The sequence below is a fragment of the Struthio camelus genome, chromosome 11 (genome assembly GCF_040807025.1).
Source record: "Struthio camelus isolate bStrCam1 chromosome 11, bStrCam1.hap1, whole genome shotgun sequence".
Lineage (NCBI taxonomy): Eukaryota > Metazoa > Chordata > Aves > Struthioniformes > Struthionidae > Struthio > Struthio camelus.
The window spans coordinates 13,453,394-13,473,444 of record NC_090952.1 but is presented as its reverse complement, the minus strand read 5'-3'; the positions used below and the strand labels follow the sequence as shown (position 1 = coordinate 13,473,444).

General features: G+C 51.7%; 1 protein-coding gene across 1 annotated transcript in view; it reads right to left on the bottom strand.

The window, feature by feature from the left end:
- The window catches only part of CD99L2 (CD99 molecule like 2), a 43,224-nt gene extending 34,802 nt beyond the window's left edge, over positions 1-8,422 (bottom strand). Inside the window, exon 1 of the mRNA XM_068957577.1 lies at positions 8,305-8,422. Within this exon, the coding sequence (XP_068813678.1) occupies positions 8,305-8,368 (64 nt within the window). The 5' untranslated portion in view covers positions 8,369-8,422. The remainder of the gene's footprint in view (positions 1-8,304) is intronic.
- Positions 8,423-20,051: the final 11,629 nt, after the last annotated feature.

Genomic DNA, 20,051 nt, shown 5'->3' with positions numbered 1-20,051 from the left:
TCAGGTTTTTGAAACTTATTTCATGACTACAACTTAAAATGATATTTTTAACTCACAGAGGACAACAGTTTAGTCCTGATTTAAAACAAATCCGTCTAGATCAAGAAGGTGCACACCTTCTTGATTTTGTCTTGCACCAAAAAGGGAACAGCTTGCCTTATAGCCAGAGCGCTATTTACTACTGATACAGCCTGAAACGGTTTTAAAATATACAAATAGAAACTGAGTTCAAAGATAAGTCCACCAGCAGGTCCCTCGCTCTCTCTGACCTTACCCGCGGGCGACCTTACCCACATCTACAAAACCAACGGCCGACAAACTGTTTTTGGTGAATTCAGTCAGGTGCTAGTGCTGTGCGGTCTCCTCCGCGGAAGCGTCCGCTTCGTTCTCTCCGTTCCATCCTGCCACGGCGGCAGGGAGCAACGCAGCTCTCGTTACAACACGCGCCCTGGGAGCGCATCTCAAAACGCTCTGCTCTCCTTTCCTCGGCAGGTCACAGACAGGTATTTGGAGTTGTGCGCGCATTTTTTTTTTTTTTTTTTAATCCACCCGGGGCCCAAAACTCAGTTCTCCCCTTCCTGTAAATTTTGGAGGTGGCTGATTCCAGTTTCAAGACAAATAACTACACACAAAGCGCACGGCATCGGCTGAGCCTCTCTTGACAGTGTGTGAGACAGTCTGTCACCAGCAGCGCTCGCTGACGGCCCGCGCGCCGAGGCGGCGGGCAGGAAGGGCTAAAAAGCTTTCCCCTCCGCGTGGGGAGACGGGGTCTGACGCCGGCCTCCCTGCCCGCATCGTCTGGAAAAAGCCCTCGGTCCCGCGCTCGCCGCCGCGCTCCCAAGCAGCGCGCCTGCCCGAAACCCGCCGGCCCGGCGAAGCCGCGCTCGGCGCTGGGGCGTCCTGCTCTCCGCCGGGGCACCCTCCGCCCCCTCACCGGGGGCCGATCTCCCAAAACAACTGTTGGTATTTCTCCCAGGATTCCTTCTCCCCCGCCCCCTTCTAGGACGTCTCCCGTTTGCCACCGCTTCGCCTGCGCCGCGTGCGCAGTGCAGCGGCATCGTGGTACCGTGCTCGACGACGGCAGGTGCGGACGGCTGCTCTCGTGTTTGGTGCAAGTACGGCAACTCCAGAATACCGCGGCAGCGGAAACATGCCTACAGAAGAAACAGAACAGGCCAAAAAGTGAAAGCCAGAGATGGCCGGCACCTCTTCTGGCCGCAGAGACTATAGGAGAGTTTGTATTGCTGCAGAGCTGACTTATTCAAGAGCGGAGGCAGTGAAAACTCCCAGTTCTGTAAAATCTCTCCCTTTTTCTCTAAGGCAACGGATCCAGGGGATTTTCGATCAAGACCGTTCTTATTAAGAACGTGTTAAACAAGAGCGTTTGTTCAGACCTTGCTCGCTTGTCAGCTCGCGGAGCAGAAACGTCTGAAAGCTTCCACGGCTGGTTTGCGCGCGAGCGTTTCTCCCCGCTGCTCCGCGCAGCCATACCCTGGGGCAGGCGGCTCACTGTACAACACGAGCTCAGCAGGCTCGGCGCCGGCGAGGAACCGGCCGGCTCCTGTCGGCTCGGCCGCGGAAACCCGGGCCTCGATGCCGGCCGTAGCGTCCCACCGCTGCAAACGTACGTTTGTCAGCAGAGAGCGCTTCACCGCCACAGAGCCACGCTCAAAACCCAGCTGCCCTTTTGCAGCACAAGCGCCTCCTTTGCGGTCCAAGGCTTGGGCCAGAAACCATTTCTGCTCGTCTGCCTTCCGCTCCCCGCCCTCCCGCAGCCGGTGCTGCCATCCTCGCTGAACTCGCAGCCGCAAACGCGCCCTTCGGAAGCGGCTCTGCAGTGCGGTTTTTCCAACTTTGACAAGTTCTCTCTATGCCCGATTTCTCCATGCATAAGCAAAAAAGTGCATTTCAAAGAGCGTGCAAAACGCTGAGCAGCTCTTTTTTTTTTCCCAGCACCTTGCTCGCTGCAGACAATTCCCCGTTCCAGCTGCGCAGCCCGGCTCGCACCGAGACGCCCAGCGGCGGAACAACGTAATTCACAGCACCGTCCTCTACCCCCGCCCCAGCCATCACCTCCAAAATCTTGCAGGTGCCTCTGTTTTCCTTCCTTTGGATTTTCCACACAAAATCTGCCGTGCCGCCACTGAATCACTCCCGGCTGAGCGGGAGGGGGAGCGGCTGTGGTTTTCCGCCTGTGGCTGTGGATCCCCTGGACCCTGCCGAGGGCCCACAGAAAACGGCCGGCAGGAGCAAGTGCATTCGTTACTTTGCAGTCCCTGGAGTAACGTGTCCAAGGGGGCTCTGCTCGGCTGCAGGGAAATGCCTGGGGCAGGGACGGTGAGGACGGCAGATCAAAAAGGGCTCCAACTGCTCACTTGGTGCGGTATGTCCTATCCCACCTTCCCTGCGCCGGTCTTTCAAAAGATATCTTTTTCTCCACAAATCTCACCTTGCTAGTACTCGTGGACTGTCATGCCCCAATACGCCTACTGCAATACTCTTCTGTTTTGCAGACTGTCTTGGAAAGCAATGAAAAAGGATTTCAGAGTGGTTACAAGACAATTTTGTAAACGTGTTAGCATAAACTTTATCCATATAGCACCTGCAAGCTAAGCTTACAGAAGACCTAGGCCAAATCTGGCCCTATGCAGCTCCAGTGACCTCAATGCAAATGTTCACAAAGTTGCCGGCCTCTCCTTGGCAGTGGTTCACGTGCCTTTTGTACTGGACCTGTTTTCTTCTCGAGAGTGTTGGTCGCTTAGCAAACACAGTCTTGGGCTTGCATCCCAAATCGCAGCTAGTAAATCCAGCATCTGGATCCCCAACTTTGAAGTCGACTTTACAAAAAAAACATCCTTTCATGTTTTGCTTTTTGATACGCAACATTCATCTTCTCTGATTTTGTTCTATTCAAGTTCTTTCACCAGTTGTGAATTATATCAGTCAGTCAGGTTGTAAAGGAATTACTGCAAAGGTTTTCTCTCTGCCATCAGTGTCATGTAGTTTATTAAACATATGTTTTGTTATTAAAGTGGCTTCAGAAGCAGTGCCTAATAAAACCCAGTTTTTCCTTTAGTCAGCTGTAAAGTTAATGCCATAAACCTTCAGGAGATATTTTTCTAAGGAGAAACAAATTTATTTTTAGGATGAGCAGTCCTACAAGTTTATCCTAGTCAACACCGGACATCAATAGGCTGTTCTGTTTTATATGCTGTAGGGGCTGAAACAGCTGCAACAGATGCAGGAAAAAACCCTATATTTTTGTACTGAGCCTGCCTCCCACCCCAGTTAAATGGCATTTCCAAGCACAAGTATCACCAGGCTAGAGGAAGAGGAAGTTCTGAAATACAAGCATACCTATATATGGAAATTAATTATTTCCAAAGCTCTGTACATAAATATCCGGGCATGGCACATTTAATTAATAGATATTTTTTTCAAATATGAGAGATAATATGTAAGAAACCCAATTTAGCTTTTCCCACTTCATCATACGCACTAACGACACTATCAAAGTAAAAATTATTCTTTGAATGTATTACTTTGACTCGCTAGTGATACCTAGTAATTATAAATCTAATAATATAATAATGTACTATAACTAAGACTTTTACCAAATGTAAATGTTTTTAACAATGCTGCTATCTAGTTCCGTCTCGACAGAATAACGCTAAACTAAGGTTTTTACTTCTATTGCGAACAATTCCGCTCTGCAGCTCTCCCGACACCGGCGCGGGAAGCGAGCCGGGCAGGTCACCCGTGCGGATCTGCCACCACCCTCGTTGCCAGCTGCTTTCCCTGGCTGCCCGTGGCGGAGAGGAGCCCGGACACCTGCACAAACATCTGGAAAGGAGCTGGCTCCTTCCTTCCCTATCTGCTCTCTTGATTGGCCACTGCTGCATGAGAGCGTGTAGAGGAGCTGCCTGCAGTGACTGCAGCCATCTGTGCAACAGTTATAAATAGCTAATTATACTGCCTAATATTACTTTCACATTTAAGTAATTATTGTAATTGCTGGTGGGATATTGTAGTCACACTTGAGAGGAGAGGTGATCTGTGAGACGCTGTCTATTAAGATACAGCATGACGATACGAAAAGTTGCGTGTTACTGCTGACACTGCAACTTTGGAGGTATTTTCATTACTGGCTGGTAATCACGGAAGTTTTTCTTCAAGTTTTTCTTCCACAATCCAGAGGATAAAACGCCTGGTCCGTGAGAGAGACCCTTGCGTTGCCGCAGGAGCAAGGACGGTGCCCCTAGCCAGAACCGCCATGTTGCCATGAGCACCTGTGAGTACATTTCTCACTGTCCTTACGAGAGGGAGAGAGAGAAGGAGACACCGCACAGAGTGGAAAGCTCCTTGTTTGAACATTTTCCTTATCATTTTGGACAAACGCTTGGCTATCCCTGCATGACTCAAGCATAACTATTTACTTCTTTCTGAAAAAGCCACGAATCTGTGCGTTTAGAAGAAGCACTAGCTGCTCTTGGGCTCCAAGGCAAAGCTGGCATCCGGCCGCAGCTCCTTCCAGAACGGAAAGGCTTTGCAGAGCGTTCGTGTCTCCTGCAGAGCCTCCAGGTACTCTAGTTCTTCCACCCCCAGGCTGCAGGGTGGGGACACGCTGGATTTCAACAGCGCTGTGAAACCTCTTGGCACTCTGTGAGCAATTACAATTTCTAGCACTTTTAACGAATGCAGGCAGCCTGGCGAGCGAGGAGGGAGCACGGCAGGTCTGCAAGCAGGCGCGGCGCGCGGTGATCCCAGGTGGGGCAGGCACGAAAGGCGCGTGCAGCGTTCAGAGACCCAAATCACTGCAAATGCTTTAACAAAGCGAGGGCATGAATCCAAGTGCTGTGTTTCCTACCGCCTGCTCCTCAGCTGTGAGAGCTTTCTGCCCCTCTCTACACGCGTGCCTGCGCTTCAGAAAAAGCGCAGCTAGGAAGGCAAGGGCAGGCCAGTCTGCCTTGCATTTTGAACCTCCCCCTGATGACAACACACTGCACAGTCCCCTGTGAAGAGAAATGCATGGAAGAGAAACTTAAGAGAAACCTAAAACCTACCATATTTTTTCAATTACGACTTTTTTTTCTGTTTTACTGGACGGCCACAGCTGCGATCCGTGCTATTCACGTGTTCAGGGCTGATCATGCTCAACAGTGCTTCTGTAGCCTAGTTTGCCCTCCTCTGTTCTTGGTAAACTTTTGAGCCTGTAAAAGACTGACCCACCATCAGCAAGCGCCGGAAGAAGTATTTGAGAGCAAGAAGGAAAAAGCTGGAGGAATACAGGCACTGAAGACATTTGGTCTTTATTACTTTGAAAATGCCAGTTTTTAAAGCTAATCTCCTTCGAGGCCTTGTTCATCGTATCTGAACGACTGTGACAGTACTAAAAGACCAAAATTGGTCGCAAGTTATTCAGCGGGAGTCGCAGCTCAGACCAGGGCACCTGGTAGCGCAGAGCAACGCCTGCCCGTCCTCCACGAGGTGCCCGCGCGCCGTGGCGGCTGTCGCTGCTGTGACCGGCGCCGCTCCGGTTTCCTTCCTCCCTTTGGAGCTTGCCCGCCCGCCCGCGCCTGACTGAACCGCGCCGACGGGCACCCCCACCCCAGGCGGGAGCGCTGCCCGGCGGCAGCGGGCGCCGGCAGGGCTCGCAGCCCCAGCGCGGGCAGCAGAAGGGCCGGGCAACTCCTCAGGGCGAAGCCCCCTGCCAGCAGCAGCCCTCTGGGCGCCCGGCGCTGGCACGGCTCCACGCAGGAGAGGTTGCAAGTGCAGGGCCCACTTACCTTTACGCAGTCATTTCCACGGAGAGGCAATTTAAAGCAGCTCAGACAGGTGCTGAACTTAATGTTGTGCAATTACCTGTGAAGCCTCGCGCTGGCAGCAATGATTTATGATCATTTCAGTGACATTTCTTTTGATGCAAGTATAGCAAAGAATGTTTAAAATCTGGCCCCTGCAGTCTGGTGTTTAAGCAACGAAAGAGAACGGCATTCCTCTTTGCCCAGGCTAAAACCGGCACAGAATGCAAACAGCTTTACTGCTGACTAGTCAGGTTTTTTTTTTCATTTTAATCTAAAACCAGGACTTTATACCCAATCTCTTAGCTCAGTCTGCAACACTTAACGTCCATCCATTTAAAACGCAGAGACTAAAACAGTGAGCATAAGCAACTTGTATCATATTATTACTCTTCCGTATGTACAAGCAGGTAAGTACCTAATGCGAATGGAGATTAATTCCAGGCTGATTCATGGTAAGCCTCATCTCTTCCAACGGCAAAAGCTTCTTTTAGCCCAGTTTAGTCTGCATGTTGATGCTCAAATTCTCAACCATATCTGTGTTTGGTAAGTGCTTCCTACCTAACAATGGAGGTTTGTTTAGCAAATTTCTCCATGGCCTTTTACATAACTGTCATCGATTTTCTCTGTACAGCCTTTCAGAGTACCTTTCTTTTCCTTAAAAAAAAAGGAAACGGATTTTTCAGAGCACTTTTTTAAAAAAGGAAACAAATGCAAGAGTTGTGATAAGCTTTGCATTGATATTAAATCAAAAAAAAAAAAAAGAAACAAAAGCTTGGCTTTTTTCCATCCTATTAGTTACTGTGCAGCTGGGACAGATTTCTGGGTTAGGCCGTTCTGATTTGCAGACATAGCAGCAAGACTAAAACGGAGCACGGCAAAAACTAGCAGCCTTATATATTTGGGTCGTACGGAGAGACTCCACTAATCCTACAGCCCAGTAAGCAAAGCAACAAAATCAAAACCAGACCCCTTTTATGACAATTCTCCTATCCCTCTGTTTCGGATTATGTTAGACACATGCTGCGATGAAGCCTTATACCTTCAGTGTCGCTCGCTTTGATTTCAGCGTCACCGTGCATTCTCTCAGAGAGGCATATGCTGCGCTACGAGGTGCTAAACCGTCACGTATTGCCACCTAATGACACGTTCAGAGCCCTCACCTCTGGCAGATACCTGTGCGGGAGCGTGGCCAGCCCCGGGTGGGCGGCAGAAGGGACGGTGCCAATGGCCGGGGGGCAGCAGGAGGCGCGGCGCGGGGGGCCCGCACCCCAGCCCACCTCCGGCCCACGGCCCGGGCCAGGGAAGAGGGATGATGACGAGGGAACGGCTTCAGGCAGGCCGTGCCCTGGCAAGCGTCCGGGTGCCTGCGGTGTTCAGCACCAGGTGGGACCGTGGTGTGACCCCTCGCGGGTGCATCCCCCTGGGGTGACACGTTGGGAGTGCATCCTGGGGGGGGGAGGTCCCAGCTGGGGAGCCCCTCAGGGGCTACATCCTCCCCTGGAGCCCCCTCGGGGGTGCATCCTCCCTGAGGGGAATCCCTCCCGGGGACCCCATCAGGGAGATGCATCTCCTCGGTCCCTCCTCCCACGGAGCCCCCTCGGGGTGCATCCCCCCCGATCTCCTCCCAGGGAGCCCCTTTTTGGGAGGTGCACCCCCCCGGATCTCCTCCCGGGGAGTTCCCTCGGGGGGGGTGCATCCCCCCCGGATCTCCTCCCGGGGAGTTCCCTCGGGGGGGCGGTGCATCCCCCCCAATCTCCTCCTGGGGAGTCCCCTCGGGGGGGGGTGCATCCCCCCCGGATCTCCTCCCGGGGAGTCCCCTCGGGGGGGCGGTGCACCCCCCCGGATCTCCTCCTGGGGAGTCCCCTCGGGGGGGGGTGCACCCCCCCGGATCTCCTCCCGGGGAGTCCCCTCGGAGTGCATCCCTGGGTGCCTCCTCCTGGGGAGCCCTTTTGGGGGGGGTGCATCCCCTCCGATCTTCTCCTAGGGAGCCCCTTTTTGAGGGGTGCATCCCCCCCGATCTCCTCCCGGGGAGCCCCCTCGGGGGGGGGGTGCATCCCCCTCGATCTCCTCCCGGGGAGTCCCCTCGGGGTGCATCCCCCCCGGATCTCCTCCCGGGGAGCCCCCTCGGGGGGGGGTGCACCCCCCCGATCTCCTCCCGGGGAGCCCCCTCGGGGGGGGTGCACCCCCCCGGTTCTCCTCCCGGGGAGTCTCCTCGGGGGGGGGTGCATCCCCTCCGACCTCCTCCCGGGGACCCCCCCGGGTACCCCCGCCGGGCCCGCGGGGGGCGGTGCCGCGGCGCGGGCGGCGGGGGGAGCCGGGGGCAGGAGCAGGCCAGGGGCGCTGCGCCGCCGCCGCTCGCCCCTTCCCCGCCGCCGCCGGGCCCGGACAGCGGCGGCGGCCGGGCCCATGCGCAGAGCCGCGGCCGCGGCCCCCTCCCCTCCACCCCCACCTCGGGGCCGCCCCAACCCGCCGGTGCCGCCGCCGGCCGGTGCCGCCTTACCTGCGCCCAGCAGCGCGGCGACGGCCAGGAGCCCCAGGAGGCGGCGGCGGCGGCGGGCGGCCATGGCGCGGCGGGGCTGCGCGTCTGCCGCGGGCGCGGCCGCCTGCCTGCGCCGGGGCGGGCCGGGGCGGGGACGCGCCGCCGCCGCCGCCGCCGCCCGCCTCCCCCCGCCCCGCTGCGGCCGGGGGGCGCGCCGGGGCCCTGGGGCCGGTGGGAGGTCGCCCGAGCTGCTTCCCAAGCTTGCTTATTCATGCTGCGGGCGCCCCGGGGCCGGTTGCGTTGCCAGCGTTGCAGTTGTTGCCCCGAACGTGACTTGTGGCATCGTTGCAGGCTGGTCCAAGGGGCCTGGTCTCACCCCAGCGCCGGCGGGAGCCGCTACGCTCGGTGCAGGCCTGGCGCGAGCGTTGGCCCAGGTGCGGAGGCCGGTTGCTTTACGTTATGCTTAGCCTCTGTTAGGGTTCGCTAACGGGAGCGCTAAGCGCTTGCCCTGCAGAATGAGCCACCACCAAGTACTGAGAGCAAGGTGCAAAGAAAGTCCCCGAGGCTACGCTGGTTCGCCGGCAGAGCCCCTCTCTGGGCCGAGCGTGGGCGCGTAGAGGCGGGAGCGCGGCGCACCTCGAGGCCTGGGTGCCTGGGCGCAAGGAGCAGCCCGCTTCCAGGGCCCGGCTCTGCAGCAGGGCAAAGGAGGGAGCGTTTAACCCTTCAAAGCCAGCTTTTTAGTACAGAGATTAGAGAGCCATAGAAATGTTGGCTGGAAGCGACCCCTGGAGGTCTCTAGACCAAACGCCCCTTGGAGCGGGGCCCACCGGCACCGGGTCACATCAGCCATGGCTTTGTCTAGCAGAGGGTTGAAACCCTCCAGGGACGGGGCTCCGCCACCCCTCCCGGTGACCTGCTGCAGTGCTGCGCTACCTCCTCGTGAAGGAGATGTTGCGGTGTCCAGCCTGACCCTCCCAAACCGTTTCTTTATCCCGCCCTGTTGCGTTGGCTGCGACTACCAAGAAGAGTTTGGCTCTGCCCTCGGAGCGACCGCACTTCAAGTAGACAGAGGCTGCTTTAGATCACCCCTCAGCCTCTTCTGCCCCAAACCAAAGGAGCTGCCCCTTCTCGGTCCCGCGTGCCAGGCGCTGGACCCTCTCCTTCACATCTCCGTTGAACCGGGTAGGAGGGGCATAAATTATTAATAATACAGCAAATATCTTCCTTGCTGATATTTACAGGTAGTTTCAGTAAAGAGAAGGGGATGAAAACGCAGCCTGTATTTAACAGGAATTCCTGAAGTCTTAGTAGGGAATGAAAGCCAGGAGGACTGTCTGGCTCGTCCTGGTACCACCCCACCTCAGAGCGGCCAAAAGGCGGCTGCTGCAGCCAGTGGTGGAGCGGAGGCCAGGACCTCCTCAGCCCCTCACCACGCGCTTTGTCCTTGCTGTGGACGCCACCTCCCTGGTGAGCAGCCTCGCTTGGAAAGATGGGGAGCAAACGGGCCATGGAGAGGGAGCCACCGTCCTCTTTAAAAGCGTCAGGGCTGACAGATGTGGTGGGATGAGGGGGGGCTCTGCTGCTGATTTTCTTTGTGGCTAAGCAGAAGACTGCAGGCTGGGCAGCTCGCAGCGCCTCGCCTGGCGCAAGCCTTCCTGGAGGGAAGGCCTTCAAAACCTGCGCTGACAGGGCTTCAAGAGGTTGCGTAGCCCAGGGCTCGCGGGCCGTCAGAGGTGCAAACTCCTCGGTCGTGCGCCGCTGCAACTCTTCCCACGGCTGCTGCAGCCGCTAACGGGAGCGGCAAGGATCCCAGAGGCGCTAACGTGGGGAAGAGGCTGTTCAGCTGCTATGTGAGGCCATCTGGGCATTCGCGGCGTTGCCTCTCTTCCTATTTATACAAAGAAAAACTCAGGATTACAATCCCACTTGAGTCAAACTCCAGGAAACTTGCAGGGCAGCATTTTGTGCCGTCCCAGTCTGGTTCCCCAATAACCTCTCCACGAGCTATTTACATTTCAATAGCTTTCCAAGCCTCTGGTAATTGCTGGGGGAGGAGGAGGGTAAAAAGGCCATTATATTAGAGTTAGATCAGCTTTAGCAAGCCTGAAGGCATGAGAGCGGCATGGCAGCAGCTGATGCAACCCATGACAGCGTATTGTTTGCGGTTCTGTATGAGCCTGGGGTTTGCACCAGTGTTTGTGAGTCGATTCATAATTACAACAAAGTGCATGAATATAGCATTTAATTGGCAGGAACGCCGGGCAAAGCCGCGCTCCGAAGCTGGAGCAGAGCAGCACAGGATGAGCCGGGAACATGTTGCAACCACTGAATTGGCTGAAAATCCCAAACCAGATAGTGCATTACCTGACCGCTCACTTCAAAACAGGCCTGGGGCTGTGCCCGGAGGACGCTGGTGATGTCTGTAAAGGAGGCTGATCCCCAGCCAGCTGGAGGCCTGGGGACCGGCCAGCCGGTGACTCAGCATCGCCTGACCGCTGCCGGGGAGCCCTGGCTATTCTTAGCTGGGGCTGTGCTTAAGGCAGGCAGCTGAGCTTAAATGCTTCCAGTTGTTCCACGCAGCACAGGACGGGCGGCACCGGAGCCGGGAAGCGCTGCGCTGCAGCCCCCTCAGGTTGTCCGGCAGTACCGTGGTCTGCCCCTGCCGCTTGGTTCTCCGTGGAGGAGGGGGCTAGGCCCCTTTTTTGCTTCTCTGGAGATAGGCTGCGATAGATTAAAGCTGTTAAACAGTGGAATAAACAGCAGTTGGAGAGAAACTTTCCGTGGAAAAATATACTTGCTTCCCATTGCGTTTTAACAGGTATTACGCTTAACTCTTCTCGCTGCCTTTGACGCCGTGTGCTTAGCGTGCTTTTGTCTTTCTGAGGAAAAAATGTGTAAAGGAAGGGGGAAACACTGATCAAGGAAGATAACGTTGGGTCAAACAGAAATCTGATTTAGAATCCTTTTCTTCCTAAATCTGTTCAAATAATTTAGCAGTCTCAGAACATTTAATCCGTTAGATCTCAGAGCTCCTTGCAGCCACTAATCAATTATCCTTGGTAAGTGATGGATACATAAAAAGCATCAATTTACCTGCTACTGAAGTGCTGCTGTTTTAAAAGCAGAATGAGCTGTCATGTAGCAATGCATAGCCTTGCTGCACAGTTATCTGTAATGGAAAATGAAAATACGCTACACACTTTGAAATGAGTGATTTCAGAGGCTGAATCACTTTCCATTTGTGCCCATCTCCAGCCTGAGGTACTGTTGTTTTGCGACCCTATTTCCAAATACAACTATTTTTTTAATATAAATTTGCTAATTTGGGGTTTTTTTTTTAACTCCCTTACGAAGCTGGAGTGCATCTGTTCAGATTTTCTAAAAACTTTCTTTTTTAAAGTCTAGATTCTTGCAGTCATGATTCAAGTGGTTCCTTTTTAAAAAAGAAAAAGGCAGTGCTGTGAGAGGGCAAGGCTACAAATAGCCCTTGCTCTGTCCTGCCCGGGAACCCGGTGGTCACAGGTGCTCCTCGCCTCGCTGTCACCGCTGCGTCGCAGGCCAGGCGGCCGGGGTAAGTCCGCAGCGATGGGCTGGCGGGTCCCCATCCTGCCTGCACTGCTCTTGCGCCTGAGCTGCGATTGCAAGACCGCCTCGCCCGGCTTCTGGCTTGCAAGTGTAGTAGCTGTCCCGCGGAAGGAGACGGGGGTCTTGGCTTTCCGCGGGCCGTGAGGCCCGGTTTGGCGCAGCTCCCCGCGGCTCGCCAAGCGCTGTCGCTGCCTGCAGTGGCTCGGCTGGCCGAGGACGCAGCCAAGCAGGGCTGCCCGTAGTAGACAGGCTTACGCCGCTTCTTGCCATTCGCCAGACGCCCGCTGCTGCTTCCCGTAACGGCGTTCCCGGAGATTGCTCGCTGCCTCCGTTCAGTCCATTTCCGAACTGATGGATTGGGGGATGTTTGCACCATCTAATTTTAAGTATGTAATTTCTCTCCTAAATTACATGTCTAGACTCCTGCTATAATCAATGGCGAGAGGCAGGTTCCTAATTACAGTGCGCTGAATCACACCCTAAAAGATCCCTTGTCCGTATGGGGAGCGTGGGCACGTTAAGCAGGTGCTTAAAATTAGTATGAATATTCCCTGTTGTATGCTCAGTCTGGTACTGCTTCTGCAAACAAATAAAGAACCTCCTCACCTTGCATAAATCAAACGCTTTAGCTGTGCTCTTAAAGGAGAAATGTTAGTAGTACTAGGCTGGAAATTAACTGGAGAGTGCATTTATTTTTGGCCAGTCTCCTGGGAGCACCTGCCAAGCATTACCTCTCATTTCAAGCCTGACTGTTCCTGCTGAGAAAGTCTGATGAAGCTTCGAGTCTGGGTCAAGGTGAGTGCGGGGCTCTTCATCAGCTGTCTGCGCCGTTTCAGGGGGAAAGAGGAATGAAACCTAAGCAACAGCTTTGGTGTGAGGAATGGCGTGCTCATGCTAGAGAGAGCAGGACTGCGCAGGGACAGGACTGATGGGGTATGGTTTATGTACTGATTAAGTGCACCTGCTGGTCCCCGAGCATCAGCGTGCAGTTTTAGAATAAAAATGTGGAATCATAAATTAAGTAGAGAAAATTAATTCGGGCCTTGTCTGCTCTGGGACGTTAGCCAATTGCTTCAAACAGGTCTTACATGCACCTGTTGGAAAGCGGAGTAGCTGACACAGTCCAAGGTGTCTACGCAGAAGGTTTCTGGGAGCCGTGAGAGCGGGCGGGTGGACGCGCCCGGGTGTCCGCAGCGGGTCTGATGGGCCAGGCGGTCCTCGGCGGCGGGAGCAGGCTGTGTGAGGACCCCCGTGCCGAGCGGGGAGCGGGCGTCCCCAGCCGGCCGCCGGGAGCGTGCCGGCTCAGCGCGGGGTGCCTCGCCGCCGCTCTGCTGACGGATGTGTGGACAGGGCAGCGGAGGACCTTAGTTTCTCAAAATAACTGAGATCTCAAATGGAAGGACACTGGGGCATGGGGGTGAATTCACATCTTTTGCAAATGCATTAGAAACTTGTTTGTTCTCTAGATTCCTGAAAAGCAGGAAAAAACCTGGTGTTTTCATTTTTTTTTAATTTTCCACTAGGGACAGAAATTGCTGGCTGAGAAGCTGAGGTCTGAACCCAAAGAAAACATGTCTAAAGAAGCAGTGTAACTGCTTTGGCCAAGGTTTCTATTTTTTCTCAGACTACTCCAGAAGTGTGCCGAATCCAAAAGGGGCTAAGGAGTGTAAGGTGACTTTCACTGCATCAATGAGCAGCTGTGAAAGAACTTTCCTGCCTCTCCCAGCAGTTAATAACTTCATTGCACACAACTTAGTTTTTCAAAAAGACCTAATGTGGTTTTTGGCTGCCTGAGGACTGGAGAGGAATGTTCATAGTTAGTAACAGGGGGAATTATTTTTAAGGATGAAACAAAAAAAACCCCTCTCAACAAATAAACTTGCTTTCACCATAACCTTTGTTGCTGTTGCTGAGAGCGTGCAGTATTACTTGCAGTAATAAACTAGTGCATAATGAGGCCTTATTCAGGGTGAGAAGCACGGAAATTTGAGGAGCTGGCAGTGTCAGGCAATCAAGGCGTCTGCTTGTTTTCTCCCTTGCGCGGGACAGGAGTGATCTATGTGGCTGCTTTAGTATGATGGCAGGGAGGGCACTGGTGACGAGCCGGTATGACTCAGGGTTGACACTGCTTGGGAGGAAAGGGCTTTTGTTGCCAAAACCTGGACGCTGGCCCTTAGAGAAAAGAGATGACTGTATCTTCTTGGCTCCTGAATCTAAAGGAGACTTTTAACACAGCTCAATTGTACATGTCCCTTGGGATGGGTTTTGAGGCCAAAATCAGTAACAAAAAAAAAAAAATCAACAATAACAGACTCTTTCATCTAAATACAGTCCTAGGAAATTACCGTGGTCTCAATCTAATATGAACTCTTGCATAATGTTATCCCTCTTCTGTAAATCAACTTTTGCTTGTTTACTAATCGTTCTACCTGTAATGGCAAAGTCCCATGAAATGTAGTTGAAAGTATATATCTACAGAAAAGGAAAACTAACACTTATATATTCCAAAAGAGTCTGAGAGTCTTCTCAAATCACTTTTTTAAAACCTGCCATAAAATTTTGTAACTGGGCAGTGATTTTATATTAAATTTTGTAACAGGCTTGAAACCCTATGGAAAAGTGATCGTGTGTCTGGTACTTTCTCTTTGACTCTCCTGTAAAGGTGAGAGAGTTCAAAAGTAAGTAATGGAGATGGACAGACTCTTCTCCGGCAGCACACAGTTGTTGCCTGCCGGGGACCATTCAAGCTCACTGCAGGCTCATAACACATACCGTGTTAGATAGATAGAGAGGAATTTGATGTTTTTAACTTAGTTCTATGGGAGTAAATTTTCTTTTTTTATCAAACTCTGGGAACATATATTAACTGCTGTTATGTATGACTTAAAAATAGGGGACTCTATAAAATTCAGGCCATTTTCCCGTGGTTTTGGTTTTACTGTGGTGCTGGCTATTGTCCTGCAATCCACAATGTGGAGTATGTAACCTGACCCCTACTGGTGGAACTAATGATAACAGTAGTCAGTGTTCAAGGGTTCGCTCCCAAGTGCTTCATTTGCCTAGAAACCCGGTTGCTCCTCAGGTGGCACTATAGGGTGGATCTCCAGGAGCAGCAAAACTCCAGGGCCAGGAAAACAAGGAGCTGGTGGGTGTTTAAGTGCTCACTTAATGAACAGAAAAAGATCTGACACTATTTTGACATATGCTTGAAGTGATTCTGTTTTATGCTTGTAATGCTTTGAATTTTTTCCTGTCTTAATTTTAACTCTTTTCCCTTCCCTGTTACTGTTGTTGTGATCGTAATGCTTTTATCCCCCCTCCTCTGTGTTTTTTTAGCATCTTAGAGATTTTTAAGGGGAATTTAACAGACTTGTTATATGGGGCGCTGCTCTGCAGAAGAGCAGCGCGGGTGCATTAGTAACGCACACGCGGGTGAGCAGAGCTAACGCTGCCCAGCAGAGCCGTCTGACGCGCGTGGACAGACCTTCGGCTGCCGTAAGGAGGTTGCAGCGTATAGACTGCACGGCCAGTGAAGGCAGAACAGCCCCTACGGCAGCCCGGGCATCGGCGGTAAACACCTACGTGCACAAACGTATCCAGGCCTCGCGCAGCCCGACCTGCGTGGTGTTATCTGCGCGTTGTCAGCTCCTGCGGACCTCGCGTGCAAGCAGAAGCCTGCGGCGTCAGGTGCTACAGGCAGACGCAGGGAGGCATGATCTTTGCACTAAAGACATGACCGTCGTCAAAATAGAGTCTTATGGCTAGGCAGTAGTATAACAACCAAATTCCATGCCCAGGCAGAACTGCCCTTGATGTCAAAGGTTTTATTTCCACTGAGAAATTAGTTAGCGCTGCAGATTTTGGAATATTATCCACATTAAAACAACAGTCTGGACTATGTTTTCTCTACTGTTGTCATGCGAAACACTTAGGGGTGACTATAAGTGTAAGTGTCTATTACTCTTTTATTTTGTTCATTTGATGGCAGAATCGCTGTCTGCTCAGTTAATTAATTTCTCCTGCTGGGCTTCCGTCTTTCACATAACAGCAGAAAAAAAAAAAGACCTCCTAGAGAGTGAGACAATGTAGCGTGAACCCACAAAAGTTGTCAGAGGGACCCAGGGGAGGCGAGAGGTTCTGAAAGTTGATTTTTACTGTTTAAAAAATGGTCTTCATGTAGAACGTAAGGGTGTGTAATGCTGCAGAGCTGGTGTTGCATCATAGCAGACAAATAGGAAGGAGGTTGGTTTGCCCACTTGGAAATTGAATATGAAATTCTGTGAGAATTCACGGCAGGCAAGTTCCTAAGTGATTGGGAGGCTCTTTCTTTCCCATTCAAAGCTGTCAGGCCTTTTTACCGTTGGGGTGAAGTATGTTGCTATCTCCTGCAGCTCCACTGTGAGAACTTAGCTGTTTTTTGGACTCAGTTAATGTTTCTGCCATGGCCAGGCCATGAGGTGTTCCTCGGGGAATAACACTGATGATAATTAGGTTTCATTCCCCAGTCTTGAGGCAACAGCAGAAGTGTAAATATTGTTACTGCTGTTCTGCAAGTTAAGGGAAGACGGGTGGGAAGAAATGTGTTTTGCCCAGAGAATTTAGACTTGTGGCAGCTCCAGGAGCTGACCAGCTTGCAGTGATGGGACAACGTGGGAGAGGCTGGAGAAAACACCCCATGCGATGTCTCTGCTCTGAGAGAGGATGGCGGACTCCAAAGTGCCACCTGTTTGACTGCACGCAGGACAACCCAGGCTTTCATTCATGTATCTTTAGGCTGTTGCATTGCTCGTGGCACAAGAAGATGTAGTTTGTGTTGAACTCAGACATATGGCTTGCATGTTTGTCGAGCCCTGGCTTGCTGGACTCTCACGTTGCTGCTGTCAGGTGTCCGAGCCACTGCTCACTACAGCTCTTTGTCTCTTAGCATCTCTGTGCAGCCTGGGACACTGCTTGGTGCCTTGCTCTTGTTGCAGAAAGACTATGAAATGGTGCGTCTCATCTGGCGTGTTTTCGTGTGTTGTGACTCCTTAGGAAAGCTCAGTGCTGTGAGCCTATTGCCTTCCAGATGCAATGTCTACCATGCCTACTACTCCCATCGGAGCCAGCGCTATCCCTGGTGGGAGTGTTTGCTACATCAAAGCACTGGTTTGTACTGCAAGCGGATGATTTCTCTGGTATATTTACACTTGTAAGGAAAGATTTTTTTTTTTCCCCCTTGTAAATATCACGGCACTTCTGTTGCTTCTGTGCTGGCCCATCTGTGCACCGTTTTCACTTGTACTGACTCATGTTCACAGAGTAGTAAGAACTGTTTCTAACTGTTTTAATTTTTGCATTAGAGTGGGCCCATTTTGCTTTTCAGATTAGTTCCTAGGCAGTTGAGTGTTGAGCTTTCTTGTTTTTTAATGACAATTCTGAACTGTACGGGATTGGTATTTATTTTCATAAAGTAGTTTGTGATTTTTATTTCAAATTTGTCAAGACTTCCATTCCCTGTTTCTGGAGTTCATTCTCCTCTATACTGACACCTCCGTTTTGTGCATGCCTCCAAGTCACTTGGTGCATGCTCACTCCAAAATGTTGTAACCAAAATCTTTAGTCTGCCATAAGGTTGCAAGGTCAAATATTCAAAAAAAAAAAAAAAAAAGAATTGTTAGATTGCGGTTGCTCATGCACTCAGACCCTTTTGTGTTGCGCTATGCTCTTTTTAGGATGCGGTCACATATTCGTTTTCTCTACCTTGGCCTCATTGAGGAACCAGAATAGACAGCAGCTATTTACTGAACAGCTCTTGAATATTTTGCCTCGTCGTTATTGTTCCACGCGTGCCCAGGGTCAGCCCCATTGCCTGCAATTCAAACCTCTTGCTCTGGAGGCAGAATTTGATCACAGGCTTTTTCTGTGGCTACTTCTCCAGTGGCCCCTGAGTCGGCGTGTCGGTATCCTCACTTTCCGGGGGGAGAGATGCAGAGGGAGAGCAAGACTCCGGGGGGCTCTACCGCTAGCCTTCCCAGAGCCTCTAGCAGGATGTTTGATGCCGCAGTTCAAAGCTCAGCTGTCAGTGACTTTGGTACTTAGCAGCTGCTCACATGAGACTCTTGCATACGAAGGGGGATGTTCAGAAGAAGGGAATGTGCATTAGTGAAAGTCTAGGGCTAAGTGGCCCATACATCATAGAGGAGTGCAGGGAAGGGACAGACAGAGTTCAGTTAAGTGCGGCATTCATGTGCCTTAATGAAGAGACTTTCCCTTCTCTTTATATTCTCTCTGCAAGTGTTGCTGTTACCATCTCACTGCCCCAGCTTCCTCCATGCCTTGTCCTCCTTATGTGAAAGTTCAGCCAGCTTTCTCTCTTGCTTTTTTCAAGAAGGATACATGCTGAGAGCTCAGCTTCAATCATTTCCTAGTCCTCTTCTGACCGGGTAGCGCGGAGGCCCCGCAACTGGAGGGAGCATTTACAGCGGAAGCCCTACCAAACTCTGCAGCCACAGGAGCATCCTTGGACACTCACAGCTGGCATATGTGTTGTCCCAGCAGGGTGCCTGGCGCTGTGGGGCTCGGAGCTTGCTCAGCACCCAGGACAGTCGGACAAAGTAGCTTTGCCTATCAAATCTCTGCTGCATTGTGTCACCAGCAGATCCATATCCAAACAAACAAACAAACAAGTCTGAGGATTAAAATAGCCAAATTCAGATAGTTTTTTTCCTGGGAATGTGAAAAGATGTATAACTGACAGTGGTGGGGTTCTGCCAGTATTTCAAGGTACTGTCTTAAAAAGTATGGAGATGTAAGAGCATTTTAATAAGTGACAAGAAGGATCCTTTTAGCAGGGGCAAGAGAAATTTTTTCCTTAAGCATATTTTTGGGAAAGATTTGAGCCTTTTCAGCTGAAATGAACATGTTTAGCCTGAGGCCAGACCCAGCTGGAGAAACTTTCAGCCCAAGCAATTAATTATAGAAGTTATGGGCAACCAAAACCAGAGTTTTACAATAGTCAACTGTAATTATAGTGGTGTTTGCAGCTCTGCCTATAACATAGGCATAAGTGTCAATGTGAATTCTTGGGTCACTCTCTCAGGTAAAGGCTTCTCGTGGAGCTGTTTATAAGCCCCAGCTTGTCGATTTGATGGGAGCAAGCATTTTGCATCAGAAACGATCTGCTTTTGAAAGCCTAATTAATCGGTGACTTCAGAGCTGTGTCTTGTCTGTGTTCACTGTTTACCCAGGGTCAGGCTGAGCTGGGCTGTTATATGTCTGTTCCGTGTGGGAGGAAGGGTGTAATGAGGAGGGAGCCTTCTATGACAGAGAATAGCTCAGGCATGAGGAAACTGGGACAGCAAAGATTAATGGGGTTGCATCCCGTCTGTAATATGACCATTTAAGCAAGCCTTTCCTGGGAAACCAGTACGTAACTTTCTGATGAAGCAGGTTGTCTGTCTTAAAAGCAAATCCTTGCTTAACAGGGAGAACGCACCAAGACTGGAAGTTATGTCCTGAATTAAGAGTTCCTAGTGGAGCTCTTCACGCCACGCACACTCGCAGGAGAGCATTTTAAAGCTTGCATGTGGGGGAATATTCTTGCCTGTGCTGGCTGCTAAATTGAGCTGCATGTGAATTCTCTCAGTGGTAGAGGTACTACTGACAAACAGTCATCTTTGGTGATGAAAGGAGTGCAGGTGAGAGGAAATTTTGTGGGAGGAGATTCTGCTCTGAATTTCTTGTGGAAACCGTAATTATGTGATTCAGTGTGGAGAGGTATGAGGGTTTCCAATGTGAGCTATAAAAAATGCTTAGAGAAGCAGCTTACGGATGAGGCTGCTCGTTCAGACCTTATCTACTCATGTGGCAGCCTGGAAATCTCTGCGTTCCACCTTATCTCTTCTCCCCTGGGAGATCAGTGTTGAAAATGCCTGATCTCTCACTTAAACCGTTTCAAATCAAACCCAGTGTAATAGTGGCTGAAGGCTTTGGCTGCGCAATGCCTCAATGACTTACTGAAATAATCTTGCTCCCTGGCCTCGTGGGTGGAAACATGTCCTACCAAAATACCCTCTGAAGTTACACCTGGAGGAAGTCCTAGTGGAGTAGAGTTATGTCAGAAATACCCTCCCTTCTTTGAGGTATAAGCTGGGGGTGTTTGAGGTAATGGATGTTTGTACCCCTGCTTTGGGGCAGCTCCTGTT